General features: G+C 37.5%; 1 protein-coding gene across 3 annotated transcripts in view; it reads right to left on the minus strand.

Moving 5' to 3' along the window:
* The window catches only part of LOC106074289 (glutamyl aminopeptidase-like), a 32,987-nt gene extending 23,303 nt beyond the window's left edge, over positions 1-9,684 (minus strand). The window contains exons 1-3 of one of the 3 annotated variants that reach the window (XM_056021034.1): positions 9,664-9,684; positions 1,209-1,497; positions 16-144 (exon numbers count right to left, since the gene is read on the minus strand). In XM_056021034.1, coding sequence (XP_055877009.1) covers positions 16-144; positions 1,209-1,421 — 342 coding nt within the window. In that variant the 5' untranslated portion in view covers positions 1,422-1,497; positions 9,664-9,684. The other 2 variants (XM_056021032.1, XM_056021033.1) reach the window with 2 other exon arrangements.
* Between the last annotated feature and the right edge of the window lie 9,575 nt (positions 9,685-19,259).

The raw sequence follows: 19,259 nt of genomic DNA on the forward strand, positions 1-19,259 counted from the left end.
TTATCTTCAACTTACTTCTATAGTTTCATTGCCGTAAAATGTACTGCCATTGCCGTAGAAATCTGGGAACATGGTGATGTCGTAATGAATTGGTAACACGTTGCGTGGCATTCTCAATGAAAGCCATGGCTTTTGTCTTAACTCCTGGGAAGAAAAAAATAAAGAAACTTATTCATTCGTAGAGATAAATCCGTCATTTTAAAACTACACTTTAAAAAAACTCAACTTAGCCTCCCCAACACCTTTATTCTTCTAACTCTTGATCCTTGGGAAGTAGAGCTTGTGTGTGTGTGTATACACGTTCCAAGAACAGGATGTTTTTCTCCTTTAATAAGCTGAGCGTTTAGATCTACGTGAGTGTAAGAAGTTCAACCTAAAAGGTTAAGATTCTACTCATCAAACAGTTTCTCGCAGACACGCTTTCGGAGTTTTTTTCTCCTTCCATCTCAGGTAGAAAGCCCCCCCCCCCCCAATAGAATCAGGAATAAAACTAGTCCCATAATTAGTAACAATAACATGCCTCTCGTTAACATGTATAAAATACTCCACATCAAAATATAAAATGAATATATGTTTTAAAAAGGTGAATTAGATTAGACATTTGGCTAGCCATTTAGTACTCTGAGGAGCAGTGCTAAGTATAAAATACTGTTATCTCCCGTTGTTACCTGATATTACGCGTAATTTTTTTAAGGGTATCGAGAGTGTTTTAAATTTGTACTAATTGTAGGAAGTCTTTAAAATTCATTTGTTGTCTAGTTGTGCGCTCTGACTGGTCCTAGGTTTAAACCCTGCCCGCTGTCCATCCCCCGCAATCCTTCAGTTTGGGGCGTGGATCTTTCATTTTGAAAGAACGTCAGAACCATGTTGCTAAACATTTCTTTAGTCCAGGCTGACGTAAATGTCCACCGTAATCGCTGGACGTAAAAGGCTGCGACTTGATCCGCAAAGGGCACACTAACAAATAAGGATCAACGGTTATGTCCTTCCGAGTTCAACCGAGACTTTCGTTATAGAAAGCCTGAACACTGACCCGCAACATCACAAACTGTGGGCAGTTAAGTCTAATAGCTTGTCGCCACGTCGTACAGACATGTGACTTGGCAACGAGCTATTGGTCTAAACTGCCCTTAGGCTGTGACGTTGCAGGTCCGTGCTCAGGCCTTCTACAATGATTGGTCTCGGTTCAAGGTAATGAACAAACTTACCTCTGAAGAATATGTGTTTTTTCTCGTGGCAGGAGGAGTTGTCAAGTCAGGCAATGCCGTCTTTTCGTTGAGACCGGAAACAGTCCCAACTTGGTAGGCATCTTTTGTTACCTTCCACACGACTGCTCCGACAATAACAACAATAAGAAGGGAAATGGCGGAAAGAAGAATCAGCAGACGACGATTGGCTCGATTAAGCCTGTGTTCTTTCATTTTGTAGTTTGAAGAGTTCAATTCCACACACTCTCTGCATGAGATAGTAAGTTAACTAACTTGAACGAAAGTTTACCTAATTGAAAAAAATACAATGAATATTTATTGGTGTATATTATTTTATAATTATGGATACGTTTGGTTTATATAGTAGGAAACGAACACATCTAATTACTTTGCTTTTACTATTTATTATAATATTGCTTTATCTGGCTTTGATAGAAACTCACTATTTCTGTTTTCATAATAAAAAAATATACAAAAATAATAATAAAAAAAAAAAAAAGCTCAATTAATACCATTTCTCTCAATACTGTAAGATTTATCCCCTTTTCTATATAAAGAAAATTAATTAAATAACCTAATTAATCAAATAATTAATTTAAAAAAAAAATATTCATGTGTTGTCAATGACCATGAATAGTTGCGCAAAGTTTCAACTGGAACTGAGAATGGGAAGTGGAAGAAACAAAACGTGTCAAATAATCCTGCCAGATAAATAGACGGAGGGACTTAACATGAAGCTTTGTAAAAATCAAGCAGCTAACATGATACACAAACTTGATGGAATTAACTTTTAAACAAAACTGTAAGGAATCCTAAAAATAAGAAGGCTATTATTTTTTTAATGCTGTACGCAAAGTAGGGACACTTAGTAGGGCCTATCAGTTGAATGCTGTGAGTATGTGCAGTGCTGGACACTTAGTAGGGCCTATCAGTTGAATGCTGTGAGTCTGTGCAGTGCTGAACACTTAGTAGGGCCTATCAGTTGAATGCTGTGAGTCTGTGCAGTGCTGAACACTTAGTAGGGCCTATCAGTTGAATGCTGTGAGTATGTGCAGTGCTGGACACTTAGTAGGGCCTATCAGTTGAATGCTGTGAGTCTGTGCAGTGCTGAACACTTAGTAGGGCCTATCAGTTTAATGCTGTGAGTCTGTGCAGTGCTGGACACTTAGTAGGGCCTATCAGTTGAATGCTGTGAGTCTGTGCAGTGCTGAACACTTAGTAGGGCCTATCAGTTGAATTTTGTGAGTCTGTTCAGTGCTGGACACTTAGTAGGGCCTATCAGTTTAATGCTGTGAGTCTGTGCAGTGCTGAACACTTAGTAGGGCCTATCAGTTGAATGCTGTGAGTCTGTGCAGTGCTGAACACTTAGTAGGGCCTATCAGTTGAATGCTGTGAGTCTGTGCAGTGCTGAACACTTAGTAGGGCCTATCAGTTGAATGCTGTGAATCTGTGCAGTGCTGAACACTTAGTAGGGCCTATCAGTTGAATGCAGTCTGTGCAGTGCAGATAACAACATTAAGGCACTGACAAATTTATTGTGAAAAAAAGCCATAAAATTGTGAAAATAAAAGAAAAAATCTGTAGGTTTCTTCATTTAAATCTAGGTTAAGAAGTGCAAACTAAACTAGAAGTGTCTAAACTATATTATTAACTCGGATTTTGTAGGACTTCTTTAGACTCATTTTTTTTCATAAAACTAACAGAATCGATAGAAATAAAAATAGGCACACGTACAGAAGTTTGGAAACATTTTCCTTTCCTGTAATGATCCTACAAGTGTCGATCTAATGGCTTACTTTTTTTTGTTCAGTTCCTACTGTGAGATCACACTTTCGTCGTAGTCAAAAGCCAAAGACCAAAATAAAATTTAATAAATTTATTGTAACAACTTTTTCATTGTCTTGTCGAGTCATAAAACGATACAGTTCCCGATAACACATTTTATTAAAATTTCATAAAGATCACTTTATGAATTATTTTATTAATTATGTTAATTTTTACGTTATGTGGATAAAAGTTTAAAAAAATGGCGGCAATTTTATTTTCGACTCATTTGGATGTATCTATGGTTCATGACCTTTTATATTCGAGTCTAGCCGGTGAGCTAAGTTGTTGCTAATAACGCGAATGTCGTTGTTTACATTTTTGTTCAATGTTTCAATGCCAAATGAAATTTGAATGTAAGAATTTTAGATGACTCTATTATTTGAACATAAAGTAAGGGTTGATTTTATTTTGTATTACTTGTTTATTGGTCATAAAAAAAATCTTTAAAAAATACGTTATCAACCTCCTGACTGCTGACAAATGAGGTGTACCTTTCAAGTGTTTATATAGTCCCATCTGTGACCTACTTATTATGTCAATATGATGCCGACAAAACAGTTGTTTCATATAGCAGTACATGCACCTTCGGTAGAATGGTTGCAGTAGCTTTTTGTATAGCACCAGTTGTCAGAGCCATGAAATACTTTGGACATTTCCATGACGCTCCAATGCCTGATCACTTTATAAGACTCCTTTTAATAGAAAACCAGTTTCTCTAAAGCCTGATCACTTTATAAGACTCCTTTTAATAGAAAACCAGTTTCTCTAATGCCTGATCACTTTATAAGACTCCTTTTAATAGAAAACCAGTTTCTCTAATGCCTGATCACTTTATAAGACTCCTTTTAATAGAAAACCAGTTTCTCTAATGCCTGATCACTTTATAAGACTCCTTTTAATAGAAAACCAGTTTCTCTAATGCCTGATCACTTTATAAGACTCCTTTTAATAGAAAACCAGTGACCCGTAGGCAGCTTGCAGAACACAGTGCTACATCCTGGCAGATCCTGCGACGCGGCTGATCCCAAACTGTATGCCAACACATCAGCTGCGTAGAGAGGAGGGGCTACTGTCAGGGGCGGACTGGCTATATGGGCAAACGGGCAAATGCCCGGTGGGCCGGTACCAAATGGGCCGGTCTGGTCGCGACCAAAGTAAAAAAAAATTCAATGCAGACAACATAAAAAAAAAGTGACAGCAGCAAGACACAAAGGCCCGAACACGTTTTCTTATTGTTTTTTTTTAAATTCTTATTACAATAAATTTTGTTTGAAATTTAACAAGAATAAAAAAAAATACACTATACACTGTACGTATTATCATTTGCAAAACGTTAGACCGTACACTCTGCTATGCACGAGCGGCATGGACTGCTGTGATGTCTTCGAGGTTGTGTTTGGCCTAATCATTTTGCTGGTCGGTATGGGTCTTTGATGGCACTCCCATATTTTTTTTTGCTCCTTCCCTCCCCCGTCTTTTAATGGTTCCAATGAAATTTAACCAAAAAGAGGAATGAGAGAGGTTAAGTTAGAAAACATGGATATAACGCAGCAAAAAAATAGGTGCGACAATTAGCTCTTTAACAATGCTTAATAGAAATTAACTTTAACACATACACACAGGGCCGCCGCTACCTATTGTGTGCACTGCACGCAGGCGGCCGAATGTAGGGGGCGGCCATATCATTTCCAAGGTAACCTATATTATTTAAATTTTTAAACTGTAAGTAGATCTAGTTAGTAAAAGTAAAGTTGCCTTTTCAGACCGTGTGGTCTATATGGAAAATGATGTAAAGGTCATCTGTTTCTGTGGCGTACGGTAAAGTACTCAATGTTAAAAACATTTTCACTTTTATGTTAAATGGCTATTAGTTAAGCGTAGAAAATTGTTGGGTCATTATCGAAGTAGATCTACATTAAGTTGTATGCTACTTCCTGTTTGGAGCAACAAGCCAACGACCGACCAATAACACAAAAAAAAGGGGGGGGGGCGAAAAAATATTTTATTTTCATTGTAGTTAATAATCCGTGTCTGAATATTACAAATGTTTACAAATTAAAATATCTTAAGTAAGTGACGTCGTTTCATCTTCTAATAAGACCTTATCAAATGTAGACCGTTTTCGCGAGAGGCGTAAGCAGCAATATGGGTTAAAACTTGAAGAAAACGTTTCAAAATGTCTTCGCTAGTGGGATTCTTCCAGATTTTCTTACCTGGGATTAGTCAAATTTCTGCCGACTATTATCCACTATTATAGTGACAATTTTTGTGTTTAAAAAGGTCCACAATAGAGACGTCTTACGTAGCACGAAGATGATCTTAATTAAGATCAAGCCCATCACACACGTCCGTGTGCTATATATATAACTATTTTTTACATAGAATGTCCCTCGAATAATACTATTGACCAGGGCTGCCTCTTTGTTACTAGTGCATTAATATTGGCTTTCTTAATATTCTTTCTTCTTATTACAAGAAAAGGTGTAAACGCTAGGAGAAAGAATTTCTGAAGCTGATAACGCCAGAATACTCTGATCGCAGACACCCGGCCCTGAAATCAGACCCCTTGCCGACGAATATTCAAATCTATCACCAGAAAGAAATTGTTAAAACGCTTAAAAATATGTATGTAGGCAACTTAAAAAAAAAAAGAAAGTGAAATTTCATTTTGTAAATTTGAAAATGAAAACTAAAACTTAAAAATTGTGTTACAATTATTACCATTTTTTTTCATTTTCCTTACATTCCTAGAAAAACTCACGGACCTCACTGTGGGAGTCTACATCGCTCCTCTAGGTCCCCAGCTTCACTGCCTTCACGTGTTTTATTTCAAGTCATTGTATAAGTGACTTGTACTTAGGATTATTTATTTTATATCATTTCAAGAAACATTTAGAACTAAGTTGCTTCATTTGGTCCTAGAGGTGTGTTGGATAAATTTGTAGGCACATCCGAATCCGCATATATCTGATGATTTTGGATAGAATGCACTTCACATCTCTCCAAAATACAATCGTGATTATTAAAGTTTACGAAACGTTGAAAATGGTTCACCATCAGTGGCTTTTGTGTTTCGAGTCATATATTTTGAACTGAATGGTCAATGTCAGTTGTTTTAAGAATAAAAAAATAAAGACGAGAATACAGGTACAAAAGGAGTAACTGATTAGGGTCATATTAATTCTGAAAAGATACAGTGGAGTATATAACTATAGTGAATATAGTGCAGAAAGAAAATTTAAAAAAGAAATGCTCTTGAAAAGAAAACAATAGATGCAACGCATTAAAGAATGAATGATTTTGAAAAGCAGCCTTAGCAAATTATTATAGGCTATGTCTCGCTGCTAAATAGTTTATTTGACACATACAAACAAAAAGGGTATTTGTATCAATTAATACAGACAATTTCAAAATTTGGGTGAAATTGAAAAAAAAATCCTTGAAATTGTAGATATAAGCACACAAATACTTTCACACAAAAATTATATTGTGCACCACATATGTCTGATACGAACAAATCACTATTATTACCTAAAGCTAGGCTAAATAAAAAATCTAAGAGGGCATGAGGGATACGACAACGGTGCGAATATAAAAGGGGAAAAAAAAGGAATAATCTACTAAAGTGGTACATGGTCCAGCTCAGTCGTAATACTTTTTGTTTCTAGAAAAAAAAAAGGAGGGGGGCGGCATTTTAAAATTTCGCACGCAGGCGGCCACAACCCTCGCGGCGGCCCTGCATACACACAGCCACTTAATTGTAAACCACCCAACATATTCACAGCTCAATATGGGTATAAAGCTCTACTTTCTGCGATTTGAAAAGAAACAGTAGGTCTTTTTTTTTTGTTTATTTTAAATAACATAGATCTAAAAATACTACACTTAAGGCTTACAAAAAAAAAATTTAATTAAAAAATAAATCTAGATCTATATAGATCTAAATCAATTTTATGTTATTATAATTAATGGCAAACTTATGCGTAGTATGAAGTCATTAATGTTGAAAATTATTACAATAATTACAAACATTTATATTGCGCTGTCACATCCGATATTTAATGAAAGGAGATTTATATTTTCAATAATGGGTCATGGTATATTCATATACAAATCGCGTTTATGAGAATGTACTAGGAGGAAGCAAGAGCTTTTCACATTAAGTAAGTGCCTCTGTAACCGTTCTGCTTTCTCTTATCTTTTAATGAAAAGGATTGCCTGAGTCAGCCAGGAAAACCAATGATTTAGCATATTTTAAGTCACAGCTCAACATGCATGACTAGATTGACACATGAAATGCGTAAGACATAACAATCTTATTTTTTGAAGAAACGTATAATCTCTAAGTAATACCAAAAAGCTTCAAACACATTAGGCTGCTATTGTTTGTTTATAGTTTTCAGACTACATACATGTATAAATAGAATACATTATGTAATCCTACGAATGCATACATCCAGTTTTCGATGCGTTATCATACTTTATATATTGTAGAGAATTAGGCTTACACCTATAATATAACACATGGGCGTAGCCGGGAGGGGAGGGTCTTCAAACCATCACTTGCCTCAGACCTCATTGTCTGAAAGGGAAACTTTACTTACTGCCCCAGTGCAGCCAACTTAAGCAAACTACATAACAGAAATAATACTTGGTTCCGGGGCGAAGCCCCGGACCCCACTTGTGAAAGCTTACAGCGCTCTCCCGGACTCCATAGATGCACTTTGGCGGTGTGTACTGTCTTTCCACTAATTATAGAAAGAGAGTATTCTAGGGTAGAAAAAACGTCTGAAAGAATGAAAGATCAGAATGTAATGAAGATTAATTACATATGCACACACACTAATATATATGGGCTAACCCCCCCCCCCCCGAAAATATATGACATGCCATTTTTGGGCCGGTTTATATGGTAATGCCCGGGCCGATTTTGATTCCCAGTCCGCCCCTGGCTACTGTGTGGGCGACATCGTTCCGACCATAGGTAATGCCCAGGCATTCGTCTAATTTCTATGAAACGACCCATGGCTGCTTCGCATCTGAAGGGGCCGTAGTGTATGTATATATAGTATATATACTTTGCTAATTTTTTTAAAGTTTTACTTTCCGAGAAAAAGAATAATATAAATAACCACATTTTATTTTTTAAAAATGTTGATGCTAAATTAAATCGAATGTCAGTTAACTCAAGAGATCTCCAACACTGAAGCTTCATTGTGTACGCATTTATAATAAAACAGTCTGTGAACATAGCCTATATACATTACAGTCTACAGTAGAAGTGTACACACTATAGGAGTCCAAATCTAACCGAGTGTTGAATCGAGTCCAAATTTAGTTGTTTCAACACACACACACATTTGTGTTGACCTAGCGGTGCTAAGTGTAAACTAAAAACAACCAGAAAAGTACAAAAACAACTTGATCTCCTTACCTCCTTGTGCTGTTGTGAATAATGAGGCCTATTTGTTTGGCCAGCTTAAGATACATGGAGACAGTGTTAGCAAAGTGTTAAGAGAAGTGGTTCTCACGTTTTGATTGTTTGGTTTAGAATTTAAATCAGGACCTTGTTGCGTTGGCAAGTTGCCCCCACCCCCAATCGGTTCTAGATTCAACATTTAATTTTGTAACATGAAGAGTGTGACTTTGGGCGTGTAATAGAGTGTCACTGGTCAAAGTTGTGACATTGTACAAATACATTAGAAATAGTCATACTAGAGTTCATTAAACTAAGCATGAAAAACAATTAACTTGATCTGTGAACACAGACAAGAAGAGAGTGACTGAAAATTTAGATAGTCAGCATGCGATCATTGGACAGTCAACATTGAACTTCTGAGAACGAAGGTAGTTTTATTTGAGTGTCTCCACGTGACACAAAGATGTAATAAACAAAAAGCTTTTCTCAACGTACACACTGTCTGTCTGTCTCTAGTACTAGTTCACGTTATTTCTTCCACCACCATTCTCGGATCAAGTTGAAACTTTAAATAATTTTTTTTGTACCTATGAATCAATACAACAAAAAACAACAACAATTAGTTAATTAATTATTGGCAGTTAATTATTTTGTTTAGCATTTAAAAAGGGAAATAAATGCTACTTATTCAGAGATATGGATGTATATGTGGAGTTATTTACACACGTTTTTTTTCTCCAACTTCCCACTCTCGGTTCACGTTCAAATTTTGCAGAATTATTCAAGGTCAATGAAAATACATGAATTAAAAAAAACAACTAATTAATTAATTTTGTTTTATATAGAAAAAGAAAGCTTATTCATGAAGTATTGAGATATATGATCGTGATTTTGCGGTTCTTCCTTCTTAATAAGCTTTGCTTTTTTAAAGGACTTTGATTTATTTTGCTTGTTTTATTAAAGAATTAGATCAAGTTACATGAAATCATGTTTGAATATTATGTAACTATTTTACATTAGGGTATGAATGGCATAATCTATATAGTCTACTGAGTGGGCTCTTATTGATCGTGCAGTAGAGTTTGTCAATGTGTTCATTTTTTTTAATATTCTGAATATAAAGAATATATTGATTCAATTAATGTAACTTATACTGAACATATTACAATGATATGGAATATATTAGATTCTGTCCTTAATTATTCTTACTGTAAACACACTTTGCGTCACAGATAAGTTTGTCGCATTGAAGGTATGGAAGACTGAAAATAGTTCCTGTACCAATTCGTTATTTGTCTGGACTAGCATTACACACAAAACTACATTTACGAAAATATATGTTAGTGTGAATTCAATTGTTATCAAACTATTTTCATTCTGTCAGCGTGATGGATGAGTATTCAAAGGCTAGTTTCAGACATGAGAGTCTTGTTATTAGTTCCCGAGACTCTGACTTGAGACAATCAGGGCGATGTGACTTAGCGGAAATAATAGGGTTGGTTAGTCACCTTGCAGGGCACACATGGCGCAATGACACCTCATTAATACTTACACAGAAGGATAGTACACCATTTATCTCCAGATCTTTTGTATTGTAGGGAACTTTTACTTCACGCCCCCGCCCCCCCCCCCCAGTGCCCTTTGTGGCGTCAAACTTTTTTATGGTGGTAAACGTGTTTCTACTTTTTAAAACAATTTGAGATTTTTTTTTTCTCTACTTCAGGAGTTTTTATTTCGTTGTTGTTTTTGTTATGTGTGTGTGTGTGTGTGAGAGAGAGAGAGAGAGAGAGAGAGAGAGGGAGAGAGAGAGAGAGAGAGAGAGAGAGAGAGAAATGATCAGAAGTTAGACAAGAACGATTTTAGAGACTGTTTAAAATAACTCATCTGTTTCTGAGACTCGCGTTTAACCATGGTATCATGTGGCCAGCACAATGACCAACCATCAGAAAGGGAAAAAAAAAGTAAGTAAAGATCTTTGTTCGCGCAGACATATATATATATATATATGGCTCCTTTTGTCTCGAAAGGCAATGGATGCGCCCAAGTGAGTCACTGGTTTTGGCTTAATCTTGAGACGGGGCAGAATCTGGTGTGGCTAATCAAGCCAATTCTAGAACGGCAGACTTTGCCACAATTCGTACATTTGTATGCCTCTGATTTAGGGCTAGCAGACAGGGCAGCTTTCTTTTTTTCCCTCTTGATTAAAGCCGCTTCAATTCTTTTGTTCTCAGCAAGGGTTGTCCCAGCACGCACAGTCTGTCTCCATGCACTCCGGTCTTTGGCTATGTTTTCCCACATACTTTCACTGATGCCTGAGGCTCTCATGTCTCGCTTGCAGACATCTCTATATGTTAGTCTTGGGCGGCCCTTGGGTCTGACTCCTTCCACAAGCTCAGCATATAAGATATCTTTCGGGATTCTACCATCTGGCATGCGGGTGACATGTCCGAGCCAGCGTAATCTCCTTTGTGTCAGGAGAGCATACATGCTGTTCATATTGGCCAATCTCAAAACTTCCTGATTGGAGACATGGTCCCTCCAAGAGATGCCCATTATGCGTCTCAGGCAGCGCAAGTGGAAACTATTCAATCTGTGCTCTTGGTACATGTATGTTGACCAGCTTTCACTGCCATAAAGGAGAGTGCTCACAACACAGGCGTTGTAGACTAGGATTTTGGTCGCTGTGGTCAATTTACCATTTTCCCAGACGCGCTTGGAGAGTTTTGCCAATGCTGTGGTAGCTTTTCCTATCCTTTTTGTCAGCTCGATGTCTAAGTCTAGGTTACTGACAATTGTTGAACCCAAGTAGGTAAATTCCTGCACCACTGAAAGGGTGTGGTTCCCAATTTGTATTATAGGTATTTCTGCAACGTCTTGTGCCAGGATTTCGGTCTTGGAGAGACTTATAGTAAGGCTAAACTCTTGACAAGCAGCTGCTAAGGCGTTCACTAGCTTCTGTAGACCTCCTTGTGAGTGAGATACGAGTGCCGCGTCATCGGCAAACAGCAGCTCCCTTATCAAGATACGATGCCTTTTCGTTTTGGCTTTAAGACGTGCCAGGTTAAAGAGCCTTCCATCGGATCTGCTATGGATGTATATTCCGTCTTCCAGGGATTTAAAAGCACTGGATAGTACGACTGAGAAGAAGATGCCAAATAGTGTAGGGGCCAGTACACATCCTTGTTTTACACCGCTCTTAATGGAGAATGGCCTGGAGGAAGAACTTTCAAACTGAACGGTGCCCTGCATATTTTCGTGAAAAGCTGACACTAGTTTTCTTAACTTATTTGGACAGCCGATTCTCTCTAGTACAGCAAACAGACCGCTTCTGCTAACAAGGTCAAAGGCCTTGGTCAAATCAATAAAAGCTATGAAGAGGGGCTGCTTTTGTTCTCTGCTCTTCTCCTGTAGCTGCCGCAGAGAGAAAATCATATCTGTTGTAGATCTTCCTGCCCTAAAGCCACACTGCGACTCTGGATAAACACGATCTGCCAGGATCTGTAATCGCTTTAGTAACACTCTAGCAAAAGCCTTTCCGACTATGCTAAGCAGTGAGATGCCTCTGTAATTGTTACAATCAGAGCGGTCGCCTTTATTTTTATAAATTGTAACAATGTTGGAGTCTTTCAATTCCTGGGGGACCATTCCTTGTTCCCAGCACAAGCTTAGCAGTTCATGGAGTGGTTTGATTAGGGCATGTTTTCCAGCCTGAATTACTTCAGCAGGAATGCCATCTCCTCCGGGTGTTTTCCCATGTGCAAGCATGTCAATGGCAATGCTCAGCTCCTTTACTGAGGGCGTTTCGTCTAATTCCGTCAAAACTGGAAGTGATGGGAAGTTGGAAACAGCATTTGGTGAGATGGCGTTTTCAATCTGGTAGAGTTCTGCATAGTGTTCTACCCATCGTTCCATTTGCAGCGCACGATCGCTGATGATTGAGCCATCTTTTGACTTGAGCGGAGCACACTTGCTGGTGTGAGGTCCAAAGGCTTTTCTCATGCCCTCATATAGTCCTCTTATGTTACCACAGTCGGCACAAGATTGAATATCTTCGCATAGCTCCTGCCAGTATTTGTTAGCACATTGTCTCGCTACTCTTTGGGCATTGTTACGTGCAGCTCTGAGCCTTTTTAAGTTGCTTGGGGTGGGATCCTTCTTGTAGATTAGCATGGCTGCTCTCTTGTTCGTAGTGGCAGTTTCCATTTCTGGTAGACTAGCTTCAAACCAGTCTACGCTTTTCTTGGTTTTGTTTCCAAAGACCAGTGATGATGTTTGGTAGATTGTATCACGCATAAACGTCCAGCTTTTTTCTACCTCAGTCGCAGAGAAGTTTTTAAAAGCTTCCTCTAATTTGTTCTCAAATTCGGTGCAAAGATCAGGATTTTTTGTGCTAGTAGTATTCAGGCGTGATTTTCTTTTTCCCTGTGAAGTGTGGATCTTAGTTGGCAGCAGTCTTGTCCGGCATGACACTAAAGTATGATCAGTATCACAATCCGCGCTTTGGTAGCTACGTGTCAGCAGTATATTTCCAATGTCCTTTTTTCGTGTCAGTATCATATCCAGCTGGTGCCAGTGCCCAGACCTAGGGTGCCTCCATGAGACACAGTGCTGTGGTTTTGTTCTGAAGTATGTGTTGGTAATGCAGAGCTTATGGTATGTGCAGAATTCAAGCAGTCTTTGTCCGTTCTCATTCATCTTTCCGATTCCAAAAAGCCCAAGACAGTCTGGCCAGGTAGTGTGATCTGATCCTACTCTGGCATTGAAGTCACCTAGAAGGATCATATGTTCTTTTTGAGGAATGTTTGCAATGGCTTCTTTGAGGTCTTCATAGAACTTGTCTTTGTCCTCCTGAGGCGAGCATAGTGTGGGGGCATAGGCACTAATTAGAGTGACTTTTCCAGATGCTGTCATCATACTTATGCTTAGTAGCCGTTCCGAGCCACCAACTGGAGGGACTATCATGGGAAGAAGACTGTTCTTGACAGCAAAGCCCACACCATGTATTCGAGTCTCATCCTGTGCTTTCCCTTTCCAAAAGAAAGTGTAGTCAGTCTCGCGGAGCATGCCGTTTTCGGCCAGTCGGGTTTCTTGCAGGGCTGCAATGTCAATATGTAGCCTTTTTAGCTCGTTGTTTATAACTGCCGTCTTCCTTGCATCGTCGATCTGCCTTAGATCATCAGTGAGACCAGGACACATTGTCCTGACATTCCAAGTGGCCAGTCGCATGACAGGGATTTTCTTTTTCAGTTTAATTTTTCTTCTTTTGTTGCTTGGTGCAAGTTTCCAGCCTACTTGTCGTTTTAAACTAAGCTCTAAGCACCCATTAGAGCAGGCAGGCTGTGGCGGATCAGCACCTAACTGACTGGGGGCTGCCCAGGTTGAGGCGGGCGGTAGCTGATCAGTGAGGCGCGAAGACCTCTCCCACTGTCAGAGACAACCCGTGGCGTCCATACATTACGCCAATCAAGTTGGACTTATAACCCGTAACTGTTGTCTCCCGTGTTGTTTTAGCCGCTTTGCAGCAGCACCAGAGTTTCCTCTCCGGGCGCATTCCTGGGCCTTGGATAAAGGGGTCATGGGTGGCCCATGCGTCATGATCCCTCTCTCGACCTTGCTGATGTGATCCAAAGGAACGCATCGCATTACATTTGGCACCAACTCAGTTGCAGAAGCTGCCGGAGGGAATTTCATAGCTGATACTCCCAACGCCTAAGGGGCTTCACTCCTGATTTCTCCTCGAGGTTGTCTCCTGAAGCCTCAGTACCGCAAGGCAGCGGGGGTTTGAAGTCAGAGTACCCCTCTCCTAGATGAACTGCCTTACTAGGCTGACGAGCTCCATCTGCCCGAAGCTCCCGGTTTTGTGGCGCCAGGTATCCGCCTTCACCCCTTCACCTGTTAGTAAGAGCAGTTTCGCCGGGCTTAATATCTAAGCCACACGAGCAGGCCAGGCGCAGACATATTTGGGTAGGAAAGAGTAGGAATGGGTACAGACTTCTGCGTTACTAGGGGAAAGTATGAAATAGGACAACAAGTGTTTTTTTTTTTTTTTTTTTTGTCCACGCAAAAAGCTGAATGGTCAGCTTAGCCTCTAAACTCCGGTTGCCACAGTGACTCTAGCATGAAGGTGACATGCGAAGCATTGGATTCAATAAATAAGTTACTTTACAAGATCCATTTATTCACAGTGCTAACCAAAGTAGATGAGCTTCAAATTTATAAGACGGAATTTTAAAAAAAATGTTTAGAGAGGAATAAATGGGGGCCATATTTCTATCTCGTTTTAATCAATCCCCTTGACAAAAGTCTTCTCTAACATCAACGGAGAGAAGTGACGCCCCACGGGCTATTTGAAATAGAACATTATATAAAATGGGCATAGTGTTAACTGTAGAGATTTGTAATCTACCTAACTACCAAGAGTTTAATAGCTACCTAACCACATAGAGTTTGTGGCTACCTAACTGCACAGAATTTAGTGACTACCTAAGTATAGAGTGTTTAGTGGCTACCTAACTAAAGAGACTAAGAGAGTCTGGTGTCAACTGCGAGTCAACCAGGGAATAAAAAAAGATAAAATGTTTCAGTAAATTTGTTCCGGTTCTTCGAGAAATATTACGCGACAATTTTTATTTATATTCTGAAGTCACGTTCTAATTTATCACGCTAAGCATTTGGACGTACAATTGAGAGGCGCTATCATTGGCCGTCTGTTACCTTTAATTTGTAGGCTACCAAGCCGAGGCTGAAACTAAAGCCCTTATCATTTACCACGTCGTGGTGTCCACTGCAGAATGAAATAATGTACACACTAAACTTTCTTTCAAACTTGAGCTTTACGCTAAGACAAATAAGTACAAATACTCCTTAGTGTTATTAGAACATGGAACGGGTTGCCTGAGTCAGCCAAGATAACTAGTGACTTGGCAGATTTTAAGTCATTGATTAACATGCATCACTAGATTAACCTAGGCACACGCGTAGGATGTTAGGATGTTATTAGCTTCTTAACGTCTGTACTTTATAAGATAACATCGTTGAGCTACGTTTAAAAAGGCATACGAGACTCAATGACGATAAAATTAAAGAGGAGTCCAATTTCAAATAATCAAATAAATTATTTAAAGCAACGAATCGTATTTTAAAATAGTAATACAAATTAGTAAAAAAAAATCATTTTGTTTAGTTTCTTCAAATAGTCTGCAATGAGAAATTAAAAGATGCAAAAACATTTTGTATTTTTGTCTGGTCAAACTGTCTACAGGCAACAGCAACAGAAGTTTACATTAATTCATAGTAGCCTACTCTTTAAGAAGTACACCAATTACAATTTAAAAATAATTTTTGTTCATTTCTTATTTACATTATAAAATCAACATAATAATCTTCCAATCAGTTGTATTAATTTATATAATGAAAGGGTAATTTTATTTTGTTTCAATATCAGGCAAAGAAAAGAAAAGCTTTTTCTACCACATGTTTTGTTAGTAAGGTTTTTTGTTAAATTAAGTAGCCAAACTCTTTACCGTTGTGGCACATCAAACACACTTTGATATTCCTAATTAAAAATACTACTCTTTTAAGAACACGACAAAATTAATCAGATTAATGGTAAATAGAACTATTAATCCGAGAAACTAGTTTTATTAAGAATAAGGCTTGTCTTCGAGTCCGAAGATTAATGAGGAATGCAGTATTTCCCATGACTACGCAGCCCCAGCGGCAGTTCTAGCCATTCATCTCTATACAATGTACAGGTCAAGTAGGTAATGGGGATATTATTTCCTACTTTGCCTTAAAGCGTCAAGCATTGTAAAACATGCCTAGTGGGCCTACTTTGCCACTAATAGATACATGATACAAGGTTGTTTTGTAAACATATGCACCCTTCACACTTCTCTAGCCAGTTTTCAATGTTTTAATGTATTCATTTAGAAAATAAAAATGCTAATTACAATAATTTTCAGAAGACAAAAGAAGTTGCTCATATAATCCAGCCCAATGTTCCCCAGAGATACTTCCACAAATGTTAAGCTAACCATAGCTTGGCAATCTCTTTAAATATTGTTTGCCTCGAAGTGTAAATCAACTGCCTCATTTACAATCATCCACTTTTTTTTTTACAATCTCACAAGTATCAGTTACATTTCCCCAGGGTCAGATAGCTGACAACAAAAACATGACTTGTAAGTCCGGCTTGTGGTTGTGCTTGTAAGAAAAATACAACAATAATAACATGCGCTTCACCGTAAAAATCCTAACTAGGCTATATGAAGTGGGGGAGGGGGAGATATTTAAGTCTGTTTGGACGCGGTCTGGGCCTAGATATAGGTATTGTTTACTAAACTATTATAGGCTTAACTCTTTCTCTCCTAATTAACGATACCATCATTGATTTGACCTCATTAAATTAATTTCTTGTTTTAGTAACTTTAATTTGTGTTTCATAAAAAGAGCATGCATTCTCCTATAATTCTATACCAAAAGTAACTTTTTCTGACTACAAACAAAAATGTTATTGAAGTCTAATCGTAAAAGGGTAGATTACACACATGTGAAAAATGGACAATTCTGTCAGGACGTGGAAAAATAACTACGGAGATAAAGAGTTAATGTGGGCACACAGGGAGGAAGCTGAATATTAGACCGAAAAGGAAAAAAAAAGCATGCGGCTGTCAACAATATATATATATATATATATATATATATATATATATATATAACTATCATTTATTAATTTAGTGAAATTGCCCATTCTGTTATCGAACAATACCTGGCATGCAGAACATAGTAATGTCAATGTCTTTTCTGAAGAAAGGTCTGATACAAACAAAAACACTCTAGATCTAGCCCCCAGTAGAAATAGTTCCTTGTCAGAGGTTATCTAGATAACTTGTGTAAAGCTATTAAAAGTTAGCCACATTGTACACAGGACATGTGATAAACGTTACAGACTGCAGACGTCTAGTCTTTACAAAAATACAATATAAATATATATATTCATAAACAGCAGTTTAAAAAAGATACTATTTATTGGCTATTGAATAAACTCTGTAAAGGTGTACAGCTAAACTCTGGTATGCGGGAACGTTTATACAAGTTCTTGATTGTTTTAAATAACCTTTGGTTATGTGTTTTTTTTTTAATATAATGCTGCTTCCAAAATAAAAATTTACTGATGTTAAAAAATAAATGAAAGAATGCCTAGTTAAATTATCTTCTATTCTTCTTATTATTTAATAAGGAATCAAATTCAATTTACTTTGCTTTTCAATTATCGGATTAGTTGAATCGAAATTCGAATGCATTCTTTAGTGTAAATGGTTCTGTTAATGATGTCATTATTAAGTCTGTATAGTGGCATAAAGGAAGGCATCTGGCAGCAGATGGCACCAGAAAGAGACAACTTGAGAACTCTCATTTGATTCATGAAAGTCACGGGACGCACATTTGAGGCCTAACGAAGGGCTCTTGACAAATACAGGCGCAGATGACGGAGAGAAAATGTAGACCCCCGTGGAGGACAACCGCTTTGTCTGCTTTAGTTGTGACAAAATATGCAGCTGTTTCATGTACACATGCCTCTGTATATCTTTAGAATGGAATACACATTTTTATTTTGCAAATCTGTATTTTAAATTAGGTCACTCAGTGCAGTAATATAAAAGAACTATTGACATTTAAAAGAATTGTCAAATCTCAAGACAAAATCAATACTTCTTGTTTCATGAAAAATGATTTCTCTTTTGAAAAGTCACGTGAATGTATTTTATTATCCCTATTGCCATTTACTGGTCATGTTTTCATTTACTTTTTCTTTTCTATTCTGTGAAACTATTAACAATAATGTGGTTTGCCACCCAGTCATTGCATATTTCAATCTTTGTTGTCCAAGCCTGACCAAAAACAACCAGATTTTTATCATATTAAAGGTTAGGCCTAGGTATCTTAATTAAATGTTTTTTTTTTAAATCCTAAAAAAAAACAAAAACAACACTTTAGTAAATAACAGGCACAAAATGGCAGTGTGCACCTGAAGCCGCTAAGACATTTATTAAAATAGTTTTATTTTACAATATAATTATAATAGGTTCTGCAATTATTAAATGTACTCAAAATTGATTTTGCTAATTTTGGCCTACTGTTAGCTCAGTACGTTTAACAACATGATAACCCTCACTCTCCCTTTTTTTTTTCGTCAACTCACTTTGTCTGTCTGGTAAAAAGCTTGAAAACGCTATTTCTCACAAACCAATTGTCGGATCAAGTTGAAACTTTGCACAATTATTCATTTGCAAAGATAGTACATGAATCTATTAAAAAAACTAACCATTTGTTTTGAGATCAAATAAGGGAAATAACTTTTACATTATTGAGAGATATAGTTTTAATTAAGTCCAAAGTTCTTTCCCTTAGATACTTAATTGTTGTTTTTTGTTTAAAGGTATCTTCATATTTTGGCTGTTTTATTTTCCTTGAAATATATTTATGAAAAAGATTTAAATCAGGTGCAGCTTACAGAATGAATAGTTGGTGAACAAACAGATTTAAATTGTATGTTGATAATTTTTTATATAATTTGTATAAATATAAAATACAAAATTAACAAAGCATATAAATGTAATTGTATCAATTCGTTTGGATCAAACAAGTTAAAAAAAAAAAGTGGTCCATAGGACAAAATGATGTAAAGGTCATCTGTTTTTCTGTGGCCTACGGTTAACGAGGGTGTCATGTAGCCAGCACAATGACCAACTGCCTTTACTTTTCCCCAACTAATGTCAGGTATCCATTAGAGCTTGGTGGAC

This window comes from Biomphalaria glabrata, chromosome 2 (assembly GCF_947242115.1).
Source record: "Biomphalaria glabrata chromosome 2, xgBioGlab47.1, whole genome shotgun sequence".
NCBI classification, from domain to species: Eukaryota; Metazoa; Mollusca; class Gastropoda; family Planorbidae; genus Biomphalaria; species Biomphalaria glabrata.